Raw genomic sequence first — 12,726 nt, forward strand, 5'->3', positions numbered from 1 at the left:
GAGGCAGGTTCATGGAATATTTTTGAGGCCGCATTAGATAGATTCTTGACTGTTAAGGGAGCAAAGTCTCAAGGAGTTGTACAGGAAAGCAAAGGGCACAATCAGATCAGCCTTGTTATCAAATGGCAGGGCAAGATCAAGGGTGCTAGGTACCTACTACTGCCCATAGAATCATAGAGTGATAGAGTCATAGAGGTTTACTTCAGTCCAACTTGTCCATGCTGCCCTTTTTTTAAACCTCTAAGCTAGTACCAATTGCCCACATTTGGCCCATATCCCTCTATATCCATCTTACCCATGTAACTGTCTAAATGCTTTTTAATTGTACCCACCTCTACTACTACCACTGACAGCTTGTTCCAGACACTCACCACCCTCGGAGTGAAAAAAATTGCCCCTCTGGACCCTTTTGTATCTCTCCCCTCTCACCTTAAACCTATGCCCTCTAGTTTTAGACTCCCCTACCTTTGGGAAAAGATATTGACTATCTAGCTGATCTATGCCCCTCATTATTTTATAGACCTCTATAAGATCACCCCTTAGCCTCCTACGCTTAAGTCCCAGTCTATCCAGCCTCTCTTTATAACTCAAACCATCCAAGTAAATCTTTTCATAGTTCAGCTGTTCATGTATTCATTTCTGCTAATTTGATATATGCAAACAAATTGGCCCTCTGGCTGATAGTAAGGAAGAAATCTATAGATTCCAGGTGGAACAAATGGACTAGTCGGATAGGTAGAAAAAATTCAAATGGAATACGATCAGGAAAAGTGTGGGTTAATGAATTTGGGAAGGACAAAAGAGGCAAAGGGATATGCAGAGAATGGCTGGATTCTGAACAGTGGAGCAGAAAAAAGGTTCATGTCCACAGAATACTGAAGGTAGCTGGACAGGTGGTAAGATGGTCTAAAAGACATAAAGGGATAGAGGTTGGAGTGCAGTGTATTGAAGCAGGGAGGTTATTCTAGACTATATGAAATACCACTTCGACCACAGTGGGAGTACCCTGTACAGTTACAGTCACCACAATATTGCTGGTACAGTGGTTAGCACTGCTGCCTCACAGTGTCAGGGACCCGAGTTTGTGTGGAATTTGCACATTCTCCCTGTGTCTGTGAGAGTTTCCTCCGGGTGCTCCGATTTCCTCCCATAGTCCAAAGATGTGCAGGTTAGGTGGATAGGCCATGCTAAATTGCCCCTTAGTGTCAGGGGGATTAGCTAGGATCAATGCATGGGATTATGGGGATAAGACCTGGGTGGGATTGTGGTCGGTGCAGACCCGATGGGCAAATGGCCTCCTGCTGCACTGCAGGATTCTGTGATAACCCTGTAACCTCAAAACATCACTGATTTATAGGGTGGCACAGTGGTTAGCACTGCTGCCTCACAGCGCCTGGGACCAACGTTCAATTCTTGCCTTGGATGACTGTGTGGAGTTTGCACATTCTCCCCGTGTCTGTGTGGGTTTCCTCCGGGTGCTCCGGTTTCCTCCCACAGTCCAAAAACGTACGGGTGAGGTGGACTGGCCATGCTAAATTTTCCACATCATGCTAAATTGACGTTGGTGTCAGGGGATTAGCACGATAAATATGTGGGGGTACAGAAATAGACCCTGGGTGGGATTGTGGTCGGTGCAGACTCGATGGGCCGAATGGCCTTCTTCTGCTGTAGCTACAAGAGACTGGGAATTCTGTTGCGAGTTACTCAGCCCTCTCTTCCCACCCTCTCCGAGGCAGAAGTCAGGCGTGTGATGGAATACTCTCCACTTGAGTGGAACTCCGACAACATTGTCGGGGCAGCACGGTGGCAAACTGTTTAGCACTGTGCCAGGGACCTCAGTTCAATTCCGGCCTCGGGTCGCTGTCTGTGCGGAGTCTGCACTTTCCCCCCGTGTCTGCGTGGGTTTCCTTTGCGTGCTCCGGATTCCTTCCACAGTCCTTGCCCCTCGCACCTTAAACCTGTGCCCCAGAGTAATTGACTCTTCCACTCTGGGAAAAAGCTTCTGACTTTCCACTCTGTCCATGCCTCTCATATTCTTGTAGACTTCTATCAGGTCGCCCCTCAACCTCCGTCGTTCCAGTGAGAACAAACAAAGTTTCTCCAACCTCTCCTCATAGTTGATGCCCACCATACCAGGCAACATGCTGGTAAATCTTTTTTGTACCCTCTCCAAAGCCTCCACATTCTTCTGGTAGTGTGGCGACCAGAATTGAACACTATATTCCAAGTGCGGTCTAACTAAGGTTCTCTAAAGCTGCAAAATGACTTGCCAATTTTTAAACTCAATGCCCCGGCCGATGAAGGCAAGCATGCCTTCGTGACCCCTTTTAGCCCTCCTTACTCATTGCTTACGTTTCTATGGTTCTATTATAAGGGTGGAAGAGTCAATTACTCTGGGGCACAGGTTTAAGGTGTGAGGGGCAAGGTTTAAAGGAGATGTACGAGGCAGATTTTTTATAGAGGGTGGCGAGTGCCTGGAACTCGTTGCTGGGGGAGGTAATGGAAGCGGATACGGTAGTGACTTTTAAGGAGCGTCTTGGCAAATACATGAATAGGATGGGAATAGAGGGATATGGTTCCTGGAAGGGTAGGGGGTTTTAGTTAAGTCAGGCAGCATGGTCGGTGCAGGCTTGGAGGGCCGAAGGGCCTGTTCCTGTGCTGTAATTTTCTTTGTTCTAGAGTCCCGACAGTACAGAAGGAGGCCATTCGGCCCATCGAGTCTATACCGACCACAATCCCAGAAGGCCCTATTCCCCTAACCCCCACACATTTACCCTGCTAATCCCCCTGACATTAGAGTCAATTTAGCATGGCCAATCAACCTAACCTGCACATCTTTGGAGTGTGGGAGGAAACCAGAGCACCCGGAAGAAACCCATGCAGACACGGGGAGGAAGTGCAAACTCCACACAGTGACCTGAAGCTGGAATTGAACCCGGGTCCCTGGAGCTGTGAGGCAGCGGTGCTAACCACAGTGTCACCGTGCCGCCCCAAAAAACCCATCTGGCTCACTAATGTCCTTGAGGGAAGTAAATTTGCCGTCCTTACCCACTCTGGCCTACATGTGACTCCAGACCCACAGCAACATATTAGATTCATAGGCTGATGTGAATTCATTTAAGCTTGAATGGATGTGAGTCAGTCTAAGCCCATGATAATACAATTCCAATCCCAACACATCGTTTAAAAAAAATGTTTTGGATATTAGCGCAAGACTAGCGGTCATTACCTGACTGCAGATTTCTCAAGTCAGCTGTACTGAATTTCAGACTGTGAGGACAATGAATATTGGAGACAATTACATTAGTTTAGCAAAATAAATAAGAAACATGTCAAACGCACCATATGCTACTCGGGCGATTTAACCACGCTCCGTACGAGCCATCATTCTTTTTGAACTCCAGTAACCGATTATACCCTGCAAATAAAGTGGTAAATTTGATAATGCACTAAACCAATGATGGAATTTTTGTTTTATTCCTACTTTTCTCTATCGTAACTTCCTATTTTCTATGGCTATTTCAGGGTGATGTCCTGGGCCCAATCTTCTTTAGTTGCTTCATCAGTGACCTTCCCTCAATCACAAGGTCAGCAGTGGGCCTATTCGATCGCACAATGTTCAGCACTATTCGTCACTCCTCAGATACTGAAGCAGTCCATTTTCAATTTTAGCAAGACCTGGACAACAGTCAGGCTTGGGTTGACAAGTGACAAGTAATATTTACGTCACACGAGCGCCAGGCGATGACCATCTCCAAAAGGAGGGAATCTAACCATCGGACATTCAATGGCATTAATATCACTGAATTCGGCCAACATTCTGTGCGTTTCCATTGACCAGAAACTGAATGGGTCTAAGCCATATTAATACTATGGCTACAAGAGGAGGTCAGAGGCTCAGAATCTAGCAGCGAGTAACTCACTTTCTGACTGCCCAAAGCCTGTCCATCATATACAATGCACAGGTCAGGAGTGTGATGCAATACTCTCCCTTTGTCTGGATGAGTGCAGCTCCAGCAACACTTAAGACATCATCGAGAAGGAAGCAACCCCACCGCATTTATCCGCAAACATTCAATCCCTCCACCACCGACGCACAGTGGCAGCAATGTGTACCATCTACAAGTTGCACTGCAGGAACTCACCAAGAATCCTTAAGGCTGCATTCTCCAAACCCATGACCGCTACTATCTAGAAGGACAAAGGCAGCAGACAGATGGGAAAACCACCTGGAAGTTCTCCTCCAAGTGACTCACCGTCCTGACTTAGAAATACGTCACCATTCCTTTACTGTGGCTCGGTCAAAATCTTGAAACTCCCACCCCAACAGCACAGTGGGTGTACCTATTCCTGAGGGACTGCAGCGGTTCAGGGGCAATTAGGGATGAACAATAAATGCTGGCTTTGAAAATCCACATCTCTTCACGAAAATAAGCAGATATTTACGGAGCCTATGCAGGAGAGCATGACTCTTTCTCATTTGTTTGTTATTGTTGTCAAATACTGGCATACATTTGGCACTCACGGGCAGCACCCAGTGGCCTTCTGGCCATGAAACAATCCTCCATTGTGGCAAGAGCAGAAGGAGGCCACCCATTGACCCTGTTCCTTGTATCCAATTAGACAATCGCTGGAATTCTAACGCCTCGCCCGCCACGGAATCGGAGCGGGCGGAGGGCGGACAACGGAAATGTCCGTTGACCTCGGGTGGGAATTTCTGGTCTCGCTCGAGCGAGGCCATAAAATCCTGCCCAATGGTTCATCTGTACCTCAACTTATATACGAGTAGATCCATAACCTTTAATGTTCTCACTGGACATAAATAAAACTACAAGTATCATAGAAATCAGAGAAACCCTACAGTGCAGAAGGAGGCCAGTCGGCCCATCAAGTCTGCACCGACCACAATCCCACCCAGGCCCTACCCCCACTTATTTACCCGCTAATCCCTCTAACCTACGCATCTCAGGACTCTAAGGAGCAATTTTTAACCTGGCCAATCAACCTAACCCGCACATCTTTGGACTGTGGGAGGAAACCGGAGCACCCGGAGGAAACCCACGCAGACACGAGGAGAATGTGCAAACTCCACACAGACAGTGTCCCGAGCCGGGAATCGAACCTGGGACCCTGGAGCTGTGAAGCAGCAGTGCTAACCACTGTGCTACCGTGCCGCCCCTATCAATCTTGGAAACTTTCAATAACTCTTTGAGACAAGCAATTTCAGATTTTCACTACTTTCGTGTTTTTTAAAAATTCAGTCATGGGACATGGGTGTCACTGGCTGGCCAGCATTTATTGCCCACCCCTAGTTGCCCTTGAGAAGGTGGTGGTGAGCCGCCTTCTTGAAACAATTCAATCCACGTGCTGCGGGTTGACCCACAATGTCATGTAAAGCACAACAAAATGTAAGGAAGCTTGCCCATTCGAATTAAAATATTTACATGGCCATTCTAATTAAATGCACCTATAGTTTTCAATTCCACTTGAATGCTAGCATGCTGGCCCAAATAAAAGATTAGGATGCCCTATCGAATTTAAATATGTGAGTGCACACTCTAAGTGGCTGCAAGCGGATTAGGGCTGGGATCTAAATATCCAAGGATATGTGTCCTATCGAAAGGACAGGCTGATGGGCAAAGGGGGCGGGGTTGCATTGCTAGTAAGGAATGACGTTAAATCGATAGCAAGAAGCGATATAGGGTCAGAAGGCATAGAATCTCTGTGGGTAGAGTTGAGGAATCGCAAAGATAAAAAGACTCTGATGGGAGCTATGTACAGGCCTCCGAACAGTAGTCAGGATGTGGGGCAGAAAATAAATCAGGAGATAGAAAAGGCATATAAAAAAGGAAATATTACAATAATCATGGGGGACTTCAATCTGCAGGTGGACTGGGAAAATCAGGTAGATAGTGGATTCCAAGAAAAGGAATTTGTGGAATGTCTAATAGATGGTTTTTTGGAGCAGCTTGTGACAGAGCTGACTAGGGAACAGGCAATTCTGGATTTGATGATGTGTAGATGAGGCAGACTTGATGAGGGAACTTAAGGTGAAGGAACCCTTAGAGAGCAGTGACCACAATATGACATAATTTATCCTGCAGCTTGAGAGGGAGAAGCTGGAACAGATGTAAGGGTATTACAATTCAATAAAGATAACTACAAAGACATGAGGGAGGAGCTGGCCGGAGTTGATTGCAAAGGGAGCCTAGCAGAGAGGACAGTGGAACAGCAATGGCAAGGGATTTTGAGTTATTTGGGAGGCACAACAGAAATTCATCCCAAGGAGAAGGAAAGATGCTAAGGGGAGGACGAGGCATCCATGGCTGATGAAGGAACTCAAGGACAGCATACAAGCAAAAAAAAACATACAAAGTGGCGGGGATTAGTGGGAAGCCAGAGGATTGGGAAGCCTTTAAAAGTGAGCAGAGGACAACAAAAAAGCAGTAAGGGGGGAGCAGATGAAATATGAGTGTAAGCTAGTCAGTAAGATAAAAGATGATAGGAAGAGTTTTTTTCAATATATAAAAGGTAAGAGAGAGGCAAAAATAGCCATTGGACCACTGGAAAATGAGGCTGGAGGAGTAATAATTGGAAACAAAGCAATGGCAGAGGAACTGAATAGCTACTTTGCATCAGTCTTCACGGTGGAAGACACAAGTAGGATGCCAGAGCTCCAGGAAAGTCAGGGGCACAGGTGAGTGTAGTGGCCATCACTAAGGAGAAGGTTCTGAGGAAACTGAAAGATCCGAAGGTGGATAAATCACCTGGACCAGGTGGACTACACCCTAGGGTTCTAAAAGAGATAGCTGAAGAAATTGTGAAGACATTGGTGGTGATCTTTCAGGGATCACTGGAGGCAGGGAGGGTGCCAGAGGACTGGAAAGTAGTGAATGTAACACCGCTGTTTAAGAAGGGAGGGAGGCAGCAGACAGAAAATTATAGGCCGGTTAGCCTGACTTCGGTCATTGGCAAGATTTCAGAGTCCATTATTAAAAATGAGATCGCAGAGTACTTGGAAGTTCATGATAAAGTAGGACTGAGTCAGCATGGCTTTGTCAAGGGGAGGTCATGTCTGACAAATCTGTTAGAGTTCTTTGAGGAGGTAACAAGGAAGTTCGATAAAGAAGAACCAGTGGACGTGATTTATTTAGATTTCCAGAAGGCCTTTGACAAGGTGCTGCATAGGAGACTGTTAAATAAGTTAAGTGCCCATGGTGTTAAGGGTGAGATCTTGGCATGGATAGAGAATTGGTTGACTGGCAGAAGGCAGAGAGTGGGGATTAAGAGGTTTTTCTCAGGATGGCAGCCGGTGACTAGTGGTGTGCCTCAGGGGTCAGTGCTGGGATCACAACTTTTCACAATGTACATTCGTATGCACAAGAATACTCAGCATGGCTTTGTCAAAGGCGGATCATGCCTTATGAGCCTGGTGGAGTTCTTCGAAAATGTGACTAAACATATTGACGAAGGGAAAGCGGTAGATGTGGTTTATATGGATTTTAGCAAGGCGTTCGATAAGGTTCCCCATGCAAGGCTTGTAGAAAAAGTGAGAGGGCATGGGATCCAAGGTGCTGCTGCCCTGCGGATCCAGAACTGGCTTGCCCAAAGGAGGCAGAGAGTGGGGATAGATGGGTTTTTTTCTAAATGGAGGTCGGTCACCAGTGGTGTGCCCCAGGGATCTGTTCTGGGACCCTTGCTGTTTGTCATTTTCATAAATGACCTGGATGAGGAAGTGGAGGGATGGGTTGGTAAGTTTGCTGATGACACGAAGTTTGGTGGGGTTGTGGATAGTCTGGAGGGATGTCAGAAGTTACAGAGGGACATAGATAGGATGCAAGACTGGGCGGACAAGTGGCAGATGGACTTCAACCCAGATAAATGCGTAGTGGTCCATTTTGGCAGGTCAAATGGGATGAAGGAGTACAATATAAAGGGAAAGACTCTTAGTACTGTGGAGGATCAGAAGGACCTTGGGGTCAGGGTCCATAGGACTCTAAAATCGGCCCCGCAGGTGGAGGAGGTGGTTAAGAAGGCATATGGTGTGCTGGCCTTTATCAATCGAGGGATTGAGTTTAGGAGTCCGGGGATAATGGTGCAGCTATATAAGACCCTCGTCAGACCCCACTTGGAGTACTGTGCTCAGTTCTGGTCCCCTCATTACAGGAAGGATGTGGAAAAGATTGAAAGGGTGCAGAGGCGATTTACAAGGATGATGCCTGGATTGAGTGGCATGCCTTATGAGGATAGGCTGAGGGAGCTCGGTCTTTTCTCCTTGGAGAGACGTAGGATGAGAGGAGACCTAATAGAGGTATATAAGATGTTGAGAGGCATAGATCGGGTGGATTCTCAGACGCTTTTTCCCAGGGTGGAAATGGCTGCTACAAGAGGACACAGGTTTAAGGTGCTGTGGTGTAGGAACAGGGGAAATGTTAGGGGGAAGTTTTTCACACAGAGGGTGGAATCGGCTGCTGTCAGTGGTGGTGGAGGCAAACTCAATAGGGTCTTTAAAGAGACTCCTTGATGAGTACATGGGACTTAATAGGTCGGAGGGTTATAGGTAGGCCTAAAAGGTAGGGATATGTTCGGCACAACCTGTGGGGCCGAAGGGCCTGTTTTGTGCTGTAGTTTTCTATGTTTCTATGTTAACGATTTGGAGGAAGGAACTGAAGGCACTGTTGCTAAGTTTGCAGATGATACAAAGATATGTAGAGGGACAGGCAGCATTGAGGAAGCAGGGGGTGCTGCAGAAGGACTTGGACAGGGAGGAGAGTGGGCAAAGAAGTGGCAGATGGATTACAATGTGGAAAAGTGTGAGGTTATGTACTTTGGAAGGAGGAATGGAGGCATGGACTATTTTCTAAATGGGGAAATGCTTAGGGAATCAGAAACACAAAGGGACTTGGGAGTCATTGTTCAAGATTCTCTTAAGGTTAACGTGCAGGTTCAATCAGCAGTTAAGAAGGCAAATGCAATGTTACCATTCACATCGAGAGGGCTAGAATACAAGTAAGAAGTTTAACGACACCAGGTTAAAGTCCAACAGGTTTATTTGGTAGCAAAAGCCACACAAGCTTTCGGAGCTGCAAGCCCCTTCTTCAGGTGAGTGGGAATTCTGTTCACAAACAGAGCATATAAAGACACAAACTCAATTTACATGAATAATGGTTGGAATGCGAATATTTACAACTAATCAAGTCTTTAAGAAACAAAACAATGTGAGTGGAGAGAGCATCAAGACAGGCTAAAAAGATGTGTATTGTCTCCAGACAAGACAGCCAGTGAAACTCTGTGGAGGTTACAAATAGTGTGCCATGAACCCAATATCCCGGTTGAGGCCGTCCTCGTGTGTGCGGAACTTGGCTATCAGTTTCTGCTCAGCGACTCTGCGCGTCGTGTGTCGCGAAGGCCGCCTCGGAGAACGCTTACCCGAATATCAGAGGCTGAATGCCCGGGTAAGCGTTCTCCAAGGCGGCCTTCGCGACACACGACGGCGCAGAGTCGCTGAGCAGAAACTGATAGCCAAGTTCCGCACACACGAGGACGGCCTCAACCGGGATATTGGGTTCATGGCACACTATTTGTAACCCCCACAGAGTTTCACTGGCTGTCTTGTCTGGAGACAATACACATCTTTTTAGCCTGTCTTGATGCTCTCTCCACTCACATTGTTTTGTTTCTTAAAGACTTGATTAGTTGTAAGTATTCGCATTCCAACCATTATTCATGTAAATTGAGGTTGTGTCTTTATATGCTCTGTTTGTGAACAGAATTCCCACTCACCTGAAGAAGGGGCTTGCAGCTCCGAAAGCTTGTGTGGCTTTTGCTACCAAATAAACCTGTTGGACTTTAACCTGGTGTTGTTAAACTTCTTACTGTGTTTACCCCAGTCCAACGCCGGCATCTCCACATCATAGAATACAAGAGCAGGGATGTACTTCTGAGGCTGTATAAAGCTCTGGTCAGACCCCATTGGAATATCGTGAGCAGTTTTGGGCCCCATATCTAAGGAAGGATGTGCTGGCCTTGGAAAGGGTCCAGAGGAGGTTCACAAGAATGATCCCTGGAATGAAGAGCTTGTCGTCTGAGGGACGGTTGAGGACTCTGGGTCTGTACTCGTTGGAGTTTAGAGGTATGAAGGGGGATCTTAATGAAACTTACAGGATACTGCGAGGCCTGGATAGAGTGGACATGGAGAGGATGCTTCCACGAGTAGGGAAAAGTAGAACCAGAGGTAACAACCTCAGGCTAAAGGGACAATCCTTTAAAACAGAGATGAGGAGGAATTTCTTCAGCCAGAGAGTGGTGAATCTGTGGAACTCTTTGCCGCAGAAGGCTGCGGAGGCCAGGTCATTGAGTGTCTTTAAGACAGAGATAGATACGTTCTTGATTAATAAGGGGTTACGGGGAAAAGGCAGGAGAATGGGAATGAGAAAAATATCAGCCATGACTGAATGGCGGAGCAGACTCGATGGGCCGAGTGGCCTAATTCTGCTCCTCTGTCTTATCGTCTTATGGTCTAACTGAAATATAAGGCTGCCTATTCGGATTGATCAACCAAATCTACTTGCTCAGGTTGTTCATGTGCAAATTCTACCTGCTTCAATGTGTCGCAAGGCTTCATCTTTCCGTTCTGCTTTCAGACTAAGCCACTGCTCGCTTTTGTCCAGGTATTTCACAGCAAACACAGTCGGTGACATGTATATCGACGTTTGTTCGGCACAGCCCCTCGGCTGCCGAATGAGCTTGTCAATTCCTTCCGGCGTCAGGGCGTTTTGGACGGTTTCTCCCATCACCTCGCCTGAGAGAAAAAAAAAGTGTTACAGGATGGGAAATAAATCACTTTCGTGCCTTTGAACTGAAACGGCTGCATGACCACCCTGGTACCTTTCCAAGAATGGCACCATTCAGGATCAACAGGGTACTTGATTGGCACCAATCAAACATTTCCAGAGAGGGGCCATGGTGTGCGGAGGGGGACGGGCATGAGGAGGACATCCTTGTGAACTTGTTCCTAGGCCTGGCTAAGCTTACAATCAACATCCAGCAAATGGGCGACCAAGAGAGGGGGTGTCATCAGACCTGACTGTGTGCTCCACTATGGCAACTACATAGTCAGCACGGATTCGTGAAGGGCAAGTCGTGCCTCACAAATTTGATTGAATTTTTTGAGGAGGTAACTAAGTGTGTTGATGAAGGTAGGGCAGTTGATGTCATATACATGGATTTTAGTAAGGCGTTTGATAAGGTCCCCCATGGTCGGCTTATGATGAAAGTGAGGAGGTGTGGGATAGAGGGAAAGTTGGCAGATTGGATAGGTAACTGGCTGTCTGATCGAAGACAGAGGGTGGTGGTGGATGGAAAATTTTAGGATTGGAGGCAGGTTGCTAGCGGAGTGCCGCAGGGATCAGTGCTGGGTCCTCTGCTCTTTGTGATTTTTATTAATGACTTAGAGGAGGGGGCTGAAGGGTGGATCAGTAAATTTGCTGATGACACCAAGATTGGTGGAGTAGTGGATGAGGTGGAAGGCTGTTGTAGGCTACAAAGAGACATAGATAGGATGCAAAGCTGGGCTGAAAAATGGCAAATGGAGTTTAACCCTGATAAATGTGAGGTGATTCATTTTGGTAGGACTAATTTAAATGTGGATTACAGGGTCAAAGGTAGGGTTCTGAAGACTGTGGAGGAACAGAGAGATCTTGGGGTCCATATCCACAGATCTCTAAAGGTTGCCACTCAAGTGGATAGAGCTGTGAAGAAGGCCTATAGTGTGTTAGCTTTTATTAACAGGAGGTTGGAGTTTAAGAGCCGTGGGGTTATGCTGCAACTGTACAGGACCTTGGTGAGACCACATTTGGAATATTGTGTGCAGTTCTGGTCAGCTCACTATAAGAAGGATGTGGAAGCGCTGGAAAGAGTGCAGAGGAGATTTACCAGGATGCTGCCTGGTTTGGAGGGTAGGTCTTATGAGGAAAGGTTGAGGGAGCGAGGGCTGTTCTCTCTGGAGCGGAGGAGGCTGAGGGGAGACTTAATAGAGGTTTATAAAATGATGAAGGGGATAGATAGAGTGAACGTTGAAAGATTTCCTCGGGTGGATGGAGCTATTACAAAGGGGCATAACTATAGGGTTCGTGGTGGGACATACAGGAAGGATATCAGAGGTAGGTTCTTTACGCAGAGAGTGGTTGGGGTGTGGAATGGACTGCCTGCAGTGATAGTGGAGTCAGACACATTAGGAACAATTAAGCGGTTATTGGATAGGCACATGGAGCACACCAGGATGATAGGGAGTGGGTAGCTTGATCTTGGTTTCAGATAAAGCTCGGCACAACATCGTGGGCCGAAGGGCCTGTTCTGTGCTGTACTGTTCTATGTTCTATGTTCTATGTTCTATGTACATTCATGGCCGGGTGTCCCTGGAGAGGGATTAATACATTAAATAGTAGATAAATGTTGGAAAACAGCACCAATTGTGCATTCCAGGAACTGGAACCACAATTGGGCAGATACGTAGATAGGAAAGATTTAGAGTGATATGGGCCAAATGCAGACAAATGGGGTTAGCTTAGATGGGCCTTTTGGTCGGCATGGACCAGTTTGGGCCAAAGGGCCATAGAGTCTTTGATTCTATGGACTGGAAGTTAAGAAGAGTAAGAAAAGGCCTACACTGAGGCAAAGGGCAACGATAGGCCCAAAGACTGGAATAAATTCCTAATCCAGCATAGG

The 12,726-nt window shown here is 46.8% G+C and overlaps 1 protein-coding gene across 1 annotated transcript in view; it reads right to left on the bottom strand.

Annotated features, from left to right (window-relative positions):
- Positions 1 to 12,726, bottom strand: part of LOC144496912 (complement C4-like) — a 137,801-nt gene that overhangs the window by 47,524 nt on the left and 77,551 nt on the right. Inside the window, exons 24-25 of the mRNA XM_078217528.1 lie at positions 10,598 to 10,801; positions 3,343 to 3,418 (exon numbers count right to left, since the gene is read on the bottom strand). Coding sequence (XP_078073654.1) covers positions 3,343 to 3,418; positions 10,598 to 10,801 — 280 coding nt within the window. The remainder of the gene's footprint in view (positions 1 to 3,342; positions 3,419 to 10,597; positions 10,802 to 12,726) is intronic.

This window comes from Mustelus asterias, chromosome 8, assembly GCF_964213995.1.
Source record: "Mustelus asterias chromosome 8, sMusAst1.hap1.1, whole genome shotgun sequence".
Lineage (NCBI taxonomy): Eukaryota > Metazoa > Chordata > Chondrichthyes > Carcharhiniformes > Triakidae > Mustelus > Mustelus asterias.